This window comes from Somniosus microcephalus, chromosome 12, assembly GCF_052327205.1.
Source record: "Somniosus microcephalus isolate GS21.2 chromosome 12, FLI_Smic_1.0, whole genome shotgun sequence".
Taxonomy (NCBI): Eukaryota; Metazoa; Chordata; class Chondrichthyes; order Squaliformes; family Somniosidae; genus Somniosus; species Somniosus microcephalus.
The window spans coordinates 214,366,945-214,380,983 of record NC_140998.1 but is presented as its reverse complement, the minus strand read 5'-3'; the positions used below and the strand labels follow the sequence as shown (position 1 = coordinate 214,380,983).

General features: G+C 48.8%; 1 protein-coding gene across 1 annotated transcript in view; it reads left to right on the top strand.

Moving 5' to 3' along the window:
* Nucleotides 1–7,430: 7,430 nt before the first annotated feature.
* The window catches only part of LOC147110079 (uncharacterized), a 39,282-nt gene continuing 32,673 nt past the window's right edge, over nt 7,431–14,039 (top strand). The window contains exons 1-3 of the mRNA XM_086004030.1: nt 7,431–7,818; nt 9,821–9,887; nt 12,511–12,762. Coding sequence (XP_085860156.1) covers nt 7,795–7,818; nt 9,821–9,887; nt 12,511–12,762 — 343 coding nt within the window. The 5' untranslated portion in view covers nt 7,431–7,794. The remainder of the gene's footprint in view (nt 7,819–9,820; nt 9,888–12,510; nt 12,763–14,039) is intronic.

Genomic DNA, 14,039 nt, shown 5'->3' with positions numbered 1-14,039 from the left:
ATGGACTCCAAGTTATCTACAGTTCACACACAATTCAGAAGCGCTTTAACAGCAATAAAATGAAAACCTTCTGACTTCAAAATACATACCCTGATGTGAGAAAAAGGTCTATATTATACTAACCCCTTAAAAGAAAGCTTTACTTAAACTTAATGTTCAAAGTAGGCCATCAGCACCATCGCATCATTGAGACAGAAATAATTCAAAGCCTGACCGTATCGGGGAATACCAAGTGTATAAACGGAAAGATCTGTGTGAACTTTCATCAGCTGGGAACGTGTCCAAACCCCAATGAATACTGGCAAGTAGCCAAGAGTCCAGTGTGATAGCAAAATACTGCGGATGTTGGAAATCTGAAATAACAACAGAAAATGCTGGAAAAACTCAGCAGGTCAGGCAACATCCGTGGAGAGAAATTTGAGTTGACGTTTCGGTTCGAACCCTTCTTCAAAACTGGAAAGAAAAGATAGATCGGCGGCAGGGCTGCGATTGGACAAAAGAATAAAAGAAACAAAAGAAGTAAAAAAGAGACAATAAAAGGTGTTAGCAGCTAGACGAGATGGTAATAGGCTGAGATTGGGTGTAAAGTGTACTGGCAGGGCAAGGGATAGCTGCCAGGTGTGAGAGCGAAACAAAAGGAAAGGGAGGGGGGGGGGAAAGGAGTGGAAAAATTACAAGAAAAAATGAAATAGGGGCCGAGGTTATGATCTGAAATTGTTGAACTCGATATTGAGTCCGGAAGGCTGCAGAGTGCCTAATCAGTGTATTTATGAACAAATCAAGGTAAGTATTGAAGTTGGGCAATAATTCACCACATTCAGCCACAAGTCATTGTGCAGCTGTTTTTACGTGTGTGTGTGAGTGTGAGTGTGGAATTTCAAATGGACAGAACAGTGGTAATTCCTGATATAACCAGGAAAAAGTTAATTGCCAGATGGGAGGACATCAGAGGCTGATTAATGCCAGATCTGAGGCTAAAGTGGTTTCACAATGTTTTGTGAGAATCTAGACCCCATCTAGTAATATCACTAACCTTAGTATTGCAGCTAAACAGAGGTTTATTTCAGGACCAATGTTCTCTATGCTGCTTACAGTACCAAGTTTTACAATACTGAGTCTCAGCCTGTAAGCTGCCAATATAGACTAGAGTTAGCCTGTAAGTTTGGATCTGACACCCTGATCTGTGACTCCAGCCAGACTATACATAGATACATAGAAGATAGGAGCAGGAGTAGGCCATTCGGCCCTTCGAGCCTGCTCCGCCATTCAATGAGATCATGGCTGATCATCCAAATTCAGTACCCGGTCCCTGCCTTCTCCCCATATCCCTTGATCCCTTTAGCCTTAAGAAATATATCCAACTCTTTCTTGAATATACTTAATGAACTGGCCTCCACCGCCCTCTGTGGCAGAGAATTCCACAGGTTCACCACTCTCTGGGTGAAGAAATTCCTCCTCATTTCAGTCCTAAATGGCTTACCCCTTATCCTTAGACTATGACCCCTGGTTCTGGACTCCCCGGCCATCAGAAACATCCTTCCTGCATCTAGTCTGTCCAGGCCTGACAGAATTTTATAGGTTTCGATGAGATCCCCTCTCAATCTTCTAAACTCCAGTGAGTATAAGCCCAATCGACACAATCTCTCCTCATACGTCATTCCTGCCATCCCAGGTATCAGCCTGGTGAATCTTCGCTGCACTCCTTCCGTGGCAAGAACATCCTTCCTCAGATAAGGCGACCAAAACTGCACACAATACTCAAGATGTGGTCCACCAAGGCCCTGTACAACTGCAGCAAGACATCCTTGTTCCTGTACTCGAACCCTCTCGCTACGAAGGCCAACATACCATTTGCCTTCTTAACCGCCTGCTGCACCTGAATGCTTACCTTCAGCGACTGGTGTACAAGAACACCCAGGTCTCTTTGCACTTCCCCTTCTCCCAATCTATTACCATTCAAATAATAATCTGCCTTCCTGTTTTTGCCACCAAAGTGGATAACCTCACATTTATCCACATTATAGTGCATTTGCCATGTTTCTGCCCAATCACCCAACCTGTCCAAATCGTGCTGGAGTTTCACGACATCCTCCTCACAGCATATCCTCCCTCCCAGCTTTGTGTCATCTGCAAATTTGGAGATATTACATCCAATTCCCTCGTCCAGATCATTAATATATATTGTGAACAGCTGGGGTCCTAGGACCGATCCTTGCGGTACCCCACTAGTCACTGCCTGCCACTCAGAAAATGACCCGTTTATTCCAACTCTTTGCTTTCTGTCCGCCAACCAGTTCTCTATCCAAGTCAATACCTTGCCCCCAATCCCATGTGCCTTAATTTTGCACGCTAATCTCTTATGCGAGACCTTATCGAAAGCCTTCTGAAAGTCCAAATACACCACATCCACTGGTTCTCCCTTATCTATTTTACCAGTTACATCCTCAAAAAATTCCAGAAGATTAGTCAAGCATGATTTACCTTTTGTAAATCCATGTTGACTTTGTCCGATCCAGTCACTGCTTTCCAAGTGCTCTGCTATTACATCTTTTATAATTGACTCTAGCATTTTCCCCACTACCGATGTCAAGCTTACCGGTCTATAATTCCCCACCTTTTCTCTACCACCTTTTTTGAATAGTGGGGTAACATTAGCTACCCGCCAATCCATGGGTACCGTTCCAGACTCTATCGAGTTCTGGAAGATGACCAGCAATGCATCTATTATTTCTAGGGCCATTTCCTTAAGTACCCTGGGATGTAGATTATCAGGCCCTGGGGAATTATCGGCCTTCAGTCTCATCAATTTTCCTAACACCATTTCCCTACAAATACTGATTTCTTTCAGTTCCACCCTTTCATCAGACCCTATGTTCCCCGGCATCTCTGGGAGGTTATTTGTGTCCTCCTTTGTGAAGACAGAACCAAAATATGTATTTAGTTGGTCTGCCATTTCTTTGTTCCCCATTATAAATTCCCCCGATTCTGACTGCAAGGGACCTATGCTTGACTTCACCAATCTTTTTCTCTTCACATATCTATAAAAGCTTTTACAGTCAGTTTTTATGTTCTCTGCAAGCTTACTCTCATATTCTATTTTCCCTTTCTTAATTAATCCCTTTGTCCTCCTTTGTTGAATCCTAAACTGCTCCCAATCCTCAGGATTATTGCTTTTTCTGGCCAATTTATATGCCCTCTCCTTGGACCTTATGCTATCCCTAATTTCCCTTGTTAGCCATGGTTGGGTCACCTTTTTTGTTTTATTTTTATGCCAAACTGGGATGAACAAATTCTGTAGCTCATCCATTCGGTCTTTGAATGTTTGCCATTGCCTATCCACTGTCAACCCTTTGAGTGCCATTCCCCAATCAATCCTACCCAACTCACTCCTCAGACCATCATAGTTTCCTTTATTTAAATTGAGGACCCTAGTCTCCGAGTCAACTGCTTCATTCTCCATCTTAATGAAGAATTCGATCATATTATGATCGCTCCGACCCAAGGGGCCTCTTACAACAAGATTGCTAATTAATCCTTTCTCGTTACATAATACCCAGTCTAAGATGGCCTGATCGCTGGTTGGTTCCTAGACATATTGGTCCAGGAAACCATCCCGTAAACACTCCAGGAATTCCTCCTCCACAGTATTGTTACTCATTTGGTTGGCCCAATCTATATGTAGATTAAAGTCACCCATGATGACTGCTGTGCCTTTATTGCACGCTTCTTTAATTTCTCTTTTAATGCCATCCCCAACCTCTGCCTTACTGTTTAGAGGTCTATAAACCACTCCCACTAACGTTTTTTTCCCCTTAGTATTTCTCAATTCTACCCATACAGATTCCACCTCATCAGAGCTAATATCCTTCATTACAATTGTGTTAATCCCTTCTTTAACCAGTAATGCTACCCCACCTCCCTTTCCTTTTTGCTTATCTTTCCTGAATATCGAATACCCCTGGATGTTGAGTTCCCAGTCCTGGCCTTCCTTGAGCCATGTTTCCGTAATCCCAACCAAATCGTATTTGTTTACTTCTATTTGCACAGCCAATTCATCCACCTTATTACAAATGCCCCTCGCATTAAGACACAAAGCCTTCAGGCTTGTTTTTTTAATGCTCTTAGGCCTTTTAGAATTATTATTTACTGTGGCCATGTTTGATTTAAACCGTTGATTTCTCTGACTGCCACTTTTGTTTTTCTCCTTCCTATCTTTTGCTTTTATCCTTGTTTCCCTTTCCTCTGTCTCCCTGCTCAGGTTCCCAACCCCCTGCCATTTTAGTTTAAACCCTCCCCCACAGCACTAGCAAACACTCCCAATTGAATTGTCGTGGCGAGGAGAGAGAGAGCAGGTCAATTTTAAAATGTTTTGCAGGCAGAAACCACTACACTGTCAAAATATCTAAAGCAGGTCTGTTTAAAGTTTAGAACATGCCCAGGAGGTCTGTGGAACCTTTGACCACTTTTTAATATCATACTGGAATTCTGCTCCATATTACAGAAAGCATATCGAGGCACTGGAGAAGGTGCAAAAAAAATCTGCAAGGTGATACCAGAACTGAGAGGTTATGATTATCAGGAAAGGCTGAACAGGCTGGGGCTCTTTTCTCTAGAAAAGAGAAGGATGAGGGGTGACATGATCGAGGTCTTTAAGGTTATGAAGGGGTTCGATAGGGTAAACGTAGAGAAGATGTTTCCACTTGTGGGGGAGATCAGAACTAGGGGCCATCAATATAAGAGAGTCACTGATAAATCCAGTCGGGAATTCAGGAGAAACTTCTTTCCCCAGAGAGTGGTGAGAGTGGGGAACTCGCTACCACAGGGAGTGGTTGAGGCGAAGAGCAGAGATGCATTTCAGGGGAAGCTGGATAAACACATGAGGGAGAAAGGAATAGAAGGATATGGTGATGGGGTGGGAGGAGGCTGGTGTTGACGTGGTGAGATGAAGAGGGGTGGGAGGAGGCTGGTGTTGATGGGGTGAGATGAAGAGGGGTGGAAGGAGGCTGGTGTTGATGGGGTGAGATGAAGAGGGGTGGGAGGGGGCTGGTGTTGATGGGGTGAGATGAAGAGGGGTGGGAGGAGGCTGGTGTTGATGGGGTGAGATGAAGAGGGGTGGGAGGAGGCTGGTGTTGATGGGGTGAGATGAAGAGGGGTGGGAGGGGGCTGGTGTTGATGGGGTGAGATGAAGAGGGGTGGGAGGAGGCTGGTGTTGATGGGGTGAGATGAAGAGGGGTGGGAGGAGGCTGGTGTTGATGGGGTGAGATGAAGAGCGGTGGGAGGAGTCTGGTGTTGATGGGGTGAGATGAAAAGGGGTGGGAGGAGGCTGGTGTGGATGGGGTGAGATGAAGAGGGGTGGGAGGAGGCTGGTGTTGATGGGGTGAGATGAAGAGGGGTGGGAGGAGGCTGGTGTTGATGGGGTGAGATGAAGAGGGGTGGGAGGAGTCTGGTGTTGATGGGGTGAGATGAAAAGGGGTGGGAGGAGGCTGGTGTTGATGGGGTGAGATGAAGAGGGGTGGGAGGAGGCTGGTGTTGATGGGGTCAGATGAAGAGGGGTGGGAGGAGGCTGGTGTTGATGGGGTGAGATGAAGAGGGGTGGGAGGAGGCTGGTGTTGATGGGGTGAGATGAAGAGGGGTGGGAGGAGGCTGGTGTTGATGGGGTGAGATGAAGACGGGTGGGAGGAGTCTGGTGTTGATGGGGTGAGATGAAAAGGGGTGGGAGGAGGCTGGTGTGGATGGGGTGAGATGAAGAGGGGTGGGAGGAGGCTGGTGTTGATGGGGTGAGATGAAGAGGGGTGGGAGGAGGCTGGTGTTGATGGGGTGAGATGAGGAGGGGTGGGAGGAGGCTGGTGTGGATGGGGTGAGATGAAGAGGGGTGGGAGGAGGCTGGTGTTGATGGGGTGAGATGAAGAGGGGTGGGAGGGGGCTGGTGTTGATGGGGTGAGATGAAGAGGGGTGGTAGGAGGCTGGTGTTGATGGGGTGAGATGAAGAGGGGTGGGAGGAGGCTGGTGTTGATGGGGTGAGATGAAGAGGGGTGGGAGGGGGCTGGTGTTGATGGGGTGAGATGAAGAGGGGTGGGAGGGGGCTGGTGTTGATGGGGTGAGATGAAGAGGGGTGGGAGGAGGCTGGTGTTGATGGGGTGGGATGAAGAGGGGTGAGAGGAGGCTGGTGTTCACGGGCTGAGATGAAGAGGGGTGGGAGGGGGCTGGTGTTGATGGGGTGAGATGAAGAGGGGTGGGAGGAGGCTGGTGTGGAGCATGAACACCGGCACAGACCAGTTGGGCCGAATGGCCTGTTTCTGCGGTGTAGGTTCAATGTAACTCTATGTACTCCATGCTGTTCCAAAGCAAAGCACCACGAGACACTGAGCCAGGGCAACTAGTCACGGGTCTGAACTCCCAGTCAGATGAAATTTAACACAAAGAAGACTGAAGTGATACATTTTGGTAGGAAGAATGAGGAAAGGCAATATAAACTAGATGGTAGAGTTTTCAAAGGGGAGCAGGAACAGAGAGTCCTGGGCGTGTATGCGCACAAATCTTTGAAGGTGGCGGGGCAGGTTGAGAAGGCTGTTCAGAAAAGCACATGGAGTCCTGGGCTTTATTAATAGAGGAATAGAGTATAAAAGCGAGGAGGTTATTGCTAAACCCTTTATAAAGCACTGGTCGGGCCCCAGCAGGAGGATTGTGTCCAATTCTGGGCTCCACACACTTTAGGAAGGATGTCAAGGCCTCAGAGAGCGTGCGGAGGAGATTGACCAGAATGGTCCCAGGGAGGAGGGGCTTCAGTGATGTGGAGAGACTGGAGAAGCTGGGGTTGTTCTCCTTAGAGCAGAGAAGGTTAAGGGGAGATTGACCAGAATGGTCCCAGGGATGAGGGACTTCAGTGATGTGGAGAGACTGGAGAAGCTGGGATTGTTCTCCTTAGAGCAGAGAAGGTTAAGGGGAGATTGACCAGAATGGTCCCAGGGATGAGGGACTTCAGTGATGTGGAGAGACTGGAGAAGCTGGGGTTGTTCTCCTTAGAGCAGAGAAGGTTAAGAGGAGATTTAATTGAGGCGTTTAAAATCATGAGGGGTTTTGATGGAGTAAATAAGGAGAAACTGTTTCCAGTGGCAGGAGGGTCGGTAACCAGAGGACACAGATTGAAGATAATCGGTAAAAGAACCAGAGGGGAGATGAGGAGAATTGTTTTTACGCAGCGAGTTGTTGTGATCTGGAACGCGCTGCCTGAAAGGGCGGTGGAAGCAGATTCAATAGTAACTTTCAAAAGGGGAATTGGAGAAATACTTGTAAAGGAACGATTATGTGGGGCTGTAGGGAAAGAGCGGGGCGGGAATGGCCTCTTTCTGTGCTGTGTGGTTCTATGAACTCCTCCCCAGGGCTGGAAACTGGCCCAGCTCTTGGATTGAGCAATTCAGGAGATTACACCTGGCGGGGCCCCAGTGTACAGGTGAGGATTCTCGGAGCAGGCGGGCTCACTTCCAGTTAGTCTTCAGTCCCTCGATGGTCCACAGCCTACACCTGCCAATCCAGCGCCCCGGCTCCCTTTGGGACATGTTTCCCAAGTGCCTGGAGGAGATCATCTGTTCAACCAAAGAGCCAGCAGCTCCCTGCCTTGTTTTATGTTGAAACCGCATCTCCGAGTTAATGTTTAAAAGCGAAACTCTTTATCAAGTCCGATAGGGCTCTTACCGGGAGTGTCCCTCCCGCTGTGTCTTCGATCCGTTTCACGGAGAGGGAGATTCCCAATCCAGGAACTTCTGTGTCTCTCTCCAGCTGTGATATTCGGCGAGCATGAGGGGGCCCTTTATTTCCAAGGTAGGTTAGCAATCCAGTGCAACCTATTCACTGAGTGTAAACGGCACCGGGGGGTGGGGTATACTGGGAGGGCAGGCTTTGGGGTGTCATGTCTTTCAGCACCACCTCTAGACCTTTTGATTTTTCTCTCTGCCATTTGTTTTAGCTTCATTTCCCGTGATTTAATTCCCTTTTTGCATCTTTCATCTCTGGTCTCCAATCCTGTTACGTTGGTTTTGTCAATGGTGTTCTGGTGTGATATTACGCCCAGCGCCTGTGCTAATTCTCTCTTTCTAACCTGTAAATATGCCACAAACTCCGTTCCCTTTCCACTGATTCGATCTCTCTCTCTCTCTGGGAACTGTCTAAGGCTGACCAAGTCTGTTGGCACCCTTGGTGCCATACTTGATCACGAATTGAGCTTCCTATCGCATATCCGTTCACCGCCTCCTCCCAGCTTCGTAATATCGGCCGTCTCTGCCCATACCTCAACTTATCTGCTGCTGAAACCCCCATCCATGCCGTTATCACCTCCCTGCTTGACTATTCCAACCCACTCCTGGCTGGCCTCCCTAGTTCTACCCTCCGTAAACTTGAGGTGACCCAAAACTCGGCTGCCCATGTCCTAACTCGCACCAAGTCCCGTTCGCCCATCACCCCTGTGCTCGCTGACCTACATTGGCTCCCAGTTAAGCAACGCCTCGATTTTAAAATTCTCTTCCTTGTTTTCAAATCCCTCCATGGCCTCCTCGCCCCCTCCCTATCTCTAATCTCCTCCAACCCTATAATCTCCCTAGATCTCAGCGTTCCACCGATTCAGGACTTTTGAACATCCCCCAATTTCCAACGCTCCATCATTGGCGGCCGTGCCTTCAGCTGCCTGGGCCCTGAGCTCTGGAATTCCCTCCCTAAACCTCTCCGCCTCTTTCTCCTCCTTTAAGATCCTCCTTAAAACCGACCTCTTTGACCCAGCTTTTGGTCACCTGTCCTAATATCTCCTTATGTGGTTCGCTGTCTGATAATCACTCCTGTGAAGTTCCTTGCGAGGTATTACTTCATTAAAAGCGTTGTATAAATGCAAGATGTTGTTAAGTTTTTGCTGCAATCAATATGAACTGATAGTGAGGAAATGGTCATTTAACTCAATGGGACTGAATATTGGGCCCGGGTGTAGAACAGGCAATCAGTGCACAAACACTCCTTTAGCCCCACCGACATCAACAAATTTACTGCCCCTCCGGCAGTACGGCGCTCCCTCAGTACTACCCCTCCGACAGTGCGGCGCTCCCTCAGTACTGCCCCTCCGACAGTGTGGCACATGCTCAGTACTGCCCCTCCGACAGTGCGGCGCTCCCTCAGTACTGCCCCTCCGACAGTGCGGCGCTCCCTCAGTACTGCCCCTCCGACAGTGCGGCGCTCCCTCAGTACTGCCCCTCCGACAGTGCGGCGCTCCCTCAGTACTACCCCTCCGACAGTGCGGTGCTCCCTCAGTACTGCCCCTCCGACAGTGCGGCACTCCCTCAGTACCACCCCTCCGACAGTGCGGTGCTCCCTCAGTACCGCCCCTCCGACAGTGCGGCGCTCCCTCAGCACTGCCCCTCCGACAGTGCAGCGCTCCCTCAGTACTGCCCCTCCGACAGTGCGGCGCTCCCTCAGTACCGCCACTCCGACAGTGCGGCACTCCCTTAGTACCGCCCCTCCGACAGTGCGGCGCTCCCTCAGTACCGCCCCTCAGACAGTGCGGCGCTCCCTCAGTAATGGCACTGGGGAGTGTCGGCCTGGACTATGGGGCTCAAGTCTCTGGAGTGGTTGTTGAACCCATGACCTTCTGACTCGGAGACGAGAGAGGGAGGGTGCTAAACCCACTGAGCCACAACTGTAACTTCATCAGTCATTCCACCACCACAGATTGGAACCAAGTGATTAAAGGGACTGCGCACTAAAAGAAACAGGCACAGAACAAAGCGCAGTTTACAGCGACAATTGTAAGCTGGATATATTAATTGTTTGGTACTAATTACAGGTACTTGCTGTGCTGAGCATATTCATATTCATACACATCCACATTTGCCACATGGACCCAGAGGCAGGTATGTAATAATGCCGGCAATGTTAATTATAGACTGAATATTTATCACAGGGTTTCCAACTAATCTTTAATCCCTTTCCAGCAGGACTGGGTTAGTGATCTACCATCCATGTCTACTGTTATCACAGGTCTAAAATTACCTGGCCTCTGTATTGTGACGCATTACCCAGTCCAAAGTACAATCGCGGCTGGCCAAACCAAACCAACTCCAGCAGATCCAAGAATGAGTGAAGTGATTCACTGCTCATTGCCAGAGGCATCGAAGAGAAAGAACAGGCCCAGCAAAACATCCTCAACTTTACTAACACATCCCCACAATGGACATCATCACAAGGCTCAGGAGCAATTGGGCACTTGTTCTTAACTGACAGTCTGAATCATTACAGGCACATCGTTCAAGTGTATCAGGTGTTGCAATAGTAGCTTAACATAGCACAGAAACAGGCCATTCGGCCCATCTGGTCCGTGCCGGTGTTTATGCCCCACATCAGCCTCCTCCCACCCCTCTTCATCTCACCCCATCAACACCAGCCTCCTCCCACCCCTCTTCATCTCACCCCGTCAACACCAGCCTCCTCCCACCCCTCTTCATCTCACCCCATCAAAACCAGCCTCCTCCCACCCCTTTTCATCTCACCCCGTCAACACCAGCCTCCTCCCACCCCTCTTCATCTCACCCCATCAACACCAGCCTCCTCCCACCCCTCTTCATCTCACCCCATCAACACCAGCCTCCTCCCACCCCTCTTCATCTCACCCCATCAACACCAGCCTCCTCCCACCCCTGTCCATCTCACCCCATCAACACCAGCCTCCTCCCACCCCTCTTCATCTCACCCCATCAACACCAGCCTCCTCCCACCCCTCTTCATCTCACCCCATCAACACCAGCCTCCTCCAACCCCTGTCCATCTCACCCCGTCAACACCAGCCTCCTCCCACCCCTCTTCATCTCACCCCATGAACACCAGCCTCCTCCCACCCCTCTTCATCTCACCCCATCCACACCAGCCTCCTCCCACCCCTCTTCATCTCACCCCATCAACACCAGCCTCCTCCCACTCCTCTTCATCTCACCCCATCACCATATCCTTCTATTCCTTTCTCCCTCGTGTGTTTATCCAGCTTCCCCTTAAATGCATCTCTGCTCTTCGCCTCAACCACTCCCTGTGGTAGCGAGTTCCACATTCTCACCACTCTGGGTAAAGAAGTTTCTCCTGAATTCCCCATTGGATTTATTAGTGACGATCTTATATTGATGGCCCCTAGTTCTGGTCTCCCCCACAAGTGGAAACATCTTCTCTACGTTTACCCTATCGAACCCTTCATAATCTTAAAGACCTCCATCAGGTCACCCCTCAGCCTTCTCCTTTATTGAGAAAAGAGCCCCAGGCTGTTCAATCTTTCCTACACCCTGGTTAGAGGGAGATACAGGAGTGTGTGCGGTGGTTAGAGGGACCTCCCCAGATACAGGAGTGTGAGAGAGAGGGGTTAGAGGGACCTCCCCAGATACAGGAGTGTGAGAGAGAGGGGCTAGAGAGACCTCCCCAGATACAGGAGTGTGAGAGAGAGGGGTTAGAGGGACCTCCCCAGATACAGGAGTGTGAGAGAGAGGGGCTAGAGAGACCTCCCCAGATACAGGCATGTAAGAGAGGGATTAGAGGGACCTCCCCAGATACAGGAGTGTGAGAGAGAGGGGTTAGAGGGACCTCCCCAGATACAGGAGTGTGAGAGAGAGGGATTAGAAGTTTCTCCTGAATTCCCTATTGGAATAATTAGTGACTATCTTATATTGATGGCCCCAAGCTCTGTTCTCACCCACAATGTATGTGAGGACAGGATTGCGTTGGGTGTGATGCCTCACGTGGATGAATAGCCAATGATGCTTGCTATATCAGGCTCTTGCATCAACAATGTGTCCAAAGTACTCGATGGTCAATGGCTTCAGGAGAGAAAATGAGGAGCAAATTGCAGGGGGTGGGGTTGGAGCGAAAAATGCACACAGGGCTTTGATGAGCCCACACCTGGGGTACTGTGCACAGTGTGGGTCTCATTACCTAAGGAAGGATATACTTGCCTTAAGAGGCGGTGCAACAAACAAAGGTTAGATTGATTCCTGAGATGAGCGGGTTGTCCTATGAAGAGAGATTGAGTAGATTGGACCTATACTTTCTGGAGTTTAGAAGAATGAGGTGATCTCATTGAAACATAAGATTCTGAGGGGGATTGACAGGGCAGATGCTGAGAGGTTGTTTCCCCTGGCTGGGGAGTCTCGAACCAGGGGGCACAGTCTCGGGATAAGGGCTCGGCCATTTAGGGCTGAAATGAGGAGGAATTTCTTCACTCAGAGGGCGGTGAATCTTTGGAATTCTCTGCCCCAGAGGGCTGTGGAGGCTCAGTCGTTGAGTATATTCAAGACTGAGATCGATAGATTTTTGGACTCTGGGGGAATCGAGGGATATGGGGATCGGGCGGGAAAGGGGAGTTGAGGTCGAAGATCAGCCTTGATCTGATTGAATGGTGGAGCAGACTCAAGGGGCCGAATGGCCGACTCCTGATCCTAGTTCTTATGTTCTTAAAACAAGTGGAACATTGCCTAAAGCTGTTTCTTCCATCTCTTTCAGATTGTATTGGAAAACCGGCTACTATAACATTGAAGGAATGTGTGACTGAGAATCAGAAACCAATCCTGAAACATGGAATAAAAGACGAGATTTGCAATATTTTAAAGTGCAAAGAGAATTACACTGCACGTTTTAACAGCAGCGGCTGTTACACCATTTACATCCCGAGAGTTTCAGCGGAAGGTATTGCTCAAAAATGGAGGCTCGAATACGGGTCCTCCGAGCAGTTTAGTTTCAACTTAACGTCTGCCGGTGAGTTTAAAAGAATCTTCGTGCGGTTCTGCTTTGCGCTAAACACTTATTTTCTCCTGAATAGGTCTTTACTTTCTTGGCCCAGAAATTGCGGGAAAAATAAGGACGACTTCACGGCCATTAATCAGCTCGCTTGAATAAAAACCCCGGCAATTGTTGTCGAGGAGGAGATACGGCGTGCGTTCCACTTCTCCCCACATTGCTGGACGATTAGCGCCGCTCCGCCATTATCCTCGCCAAAACAGAACAAATCCCCAAGTTCCCCTCCGAGTCACGCACGCACCATCCTGACTTGGAAATATATCGGCCATTCCTTCATCGTCGCCGGGTCCTGGAACTCCCTCCCTACAGTGGGGAAAGTGTTAAAATGACATCGCTGTCAGTTTCACTGAATGGTGTGAGAAAGACGGGCTAACATGAAAGGCCACATCCGTAAAGAGGCGGGCAAGAAAGCTGACCTTTTGAAGACTTAAAAAAAAAAGCAATTAAGTGGAGACAGGCTGTCCAGCATTTCAACTGCCTTTAACAGCTTTATTACCGAGGTCCCATTCCAAGGTATCTTTTAATTAGCATTCAGCAGTTTGAGTGATTGATTGAGGAGGCAGCTTACACATGTTTACATTCTGATTTGTAACCAATCCGTGAAGGTACATGTGGGCCAAGATCCAATCAGGTTGCAGGAATGAATTGTGCATGAGGCTGCCATGTGTATTTTAATGTATAAAAATGTAGTGTTTGCTGTACCAATTTGGAAAAGTCTGGCTACAGACAGAGCAGACTGTCTCCCCACCGGTGTAATAAAGACAACTTGACTATCGATCTGAAACCTTGTGTCGCGTGTTGGTTTAAAATATTCCACAACACTCCCTAACCTTCACCACACGGAGTGCAGCGGTTCGAGAAGGTGGCTCACCACCACCTTCTCAGGGGCAATTAAGGGTGGGCAATAAATGCCAGCCTCGCCAGTGATGCCCACATCCCGTGAATGAATAATTAAAAAAAAAATCTCGCCTTGAGCCTTCCCATTGAACTTTGCATTTTAAGAAATTGCTCGGTTTATGCCATTCAGGTGAATGAATCTCGCCGCGGCCATTTAGGGCTGGTAATTCATGTCGTAAGGATCCTGTTAATGACGTGATTTAAGGTCCTGTCATGACACTGGAGCTTCGATTTTACAACACTCATCCTTGTTTTCAAATCTCTCCGTGGCTCCCGCCTCGCGAAAACGCAATCCTGCATACAAACCGCCCCGTGACTTTCAGGAGGCTGCTGCATTG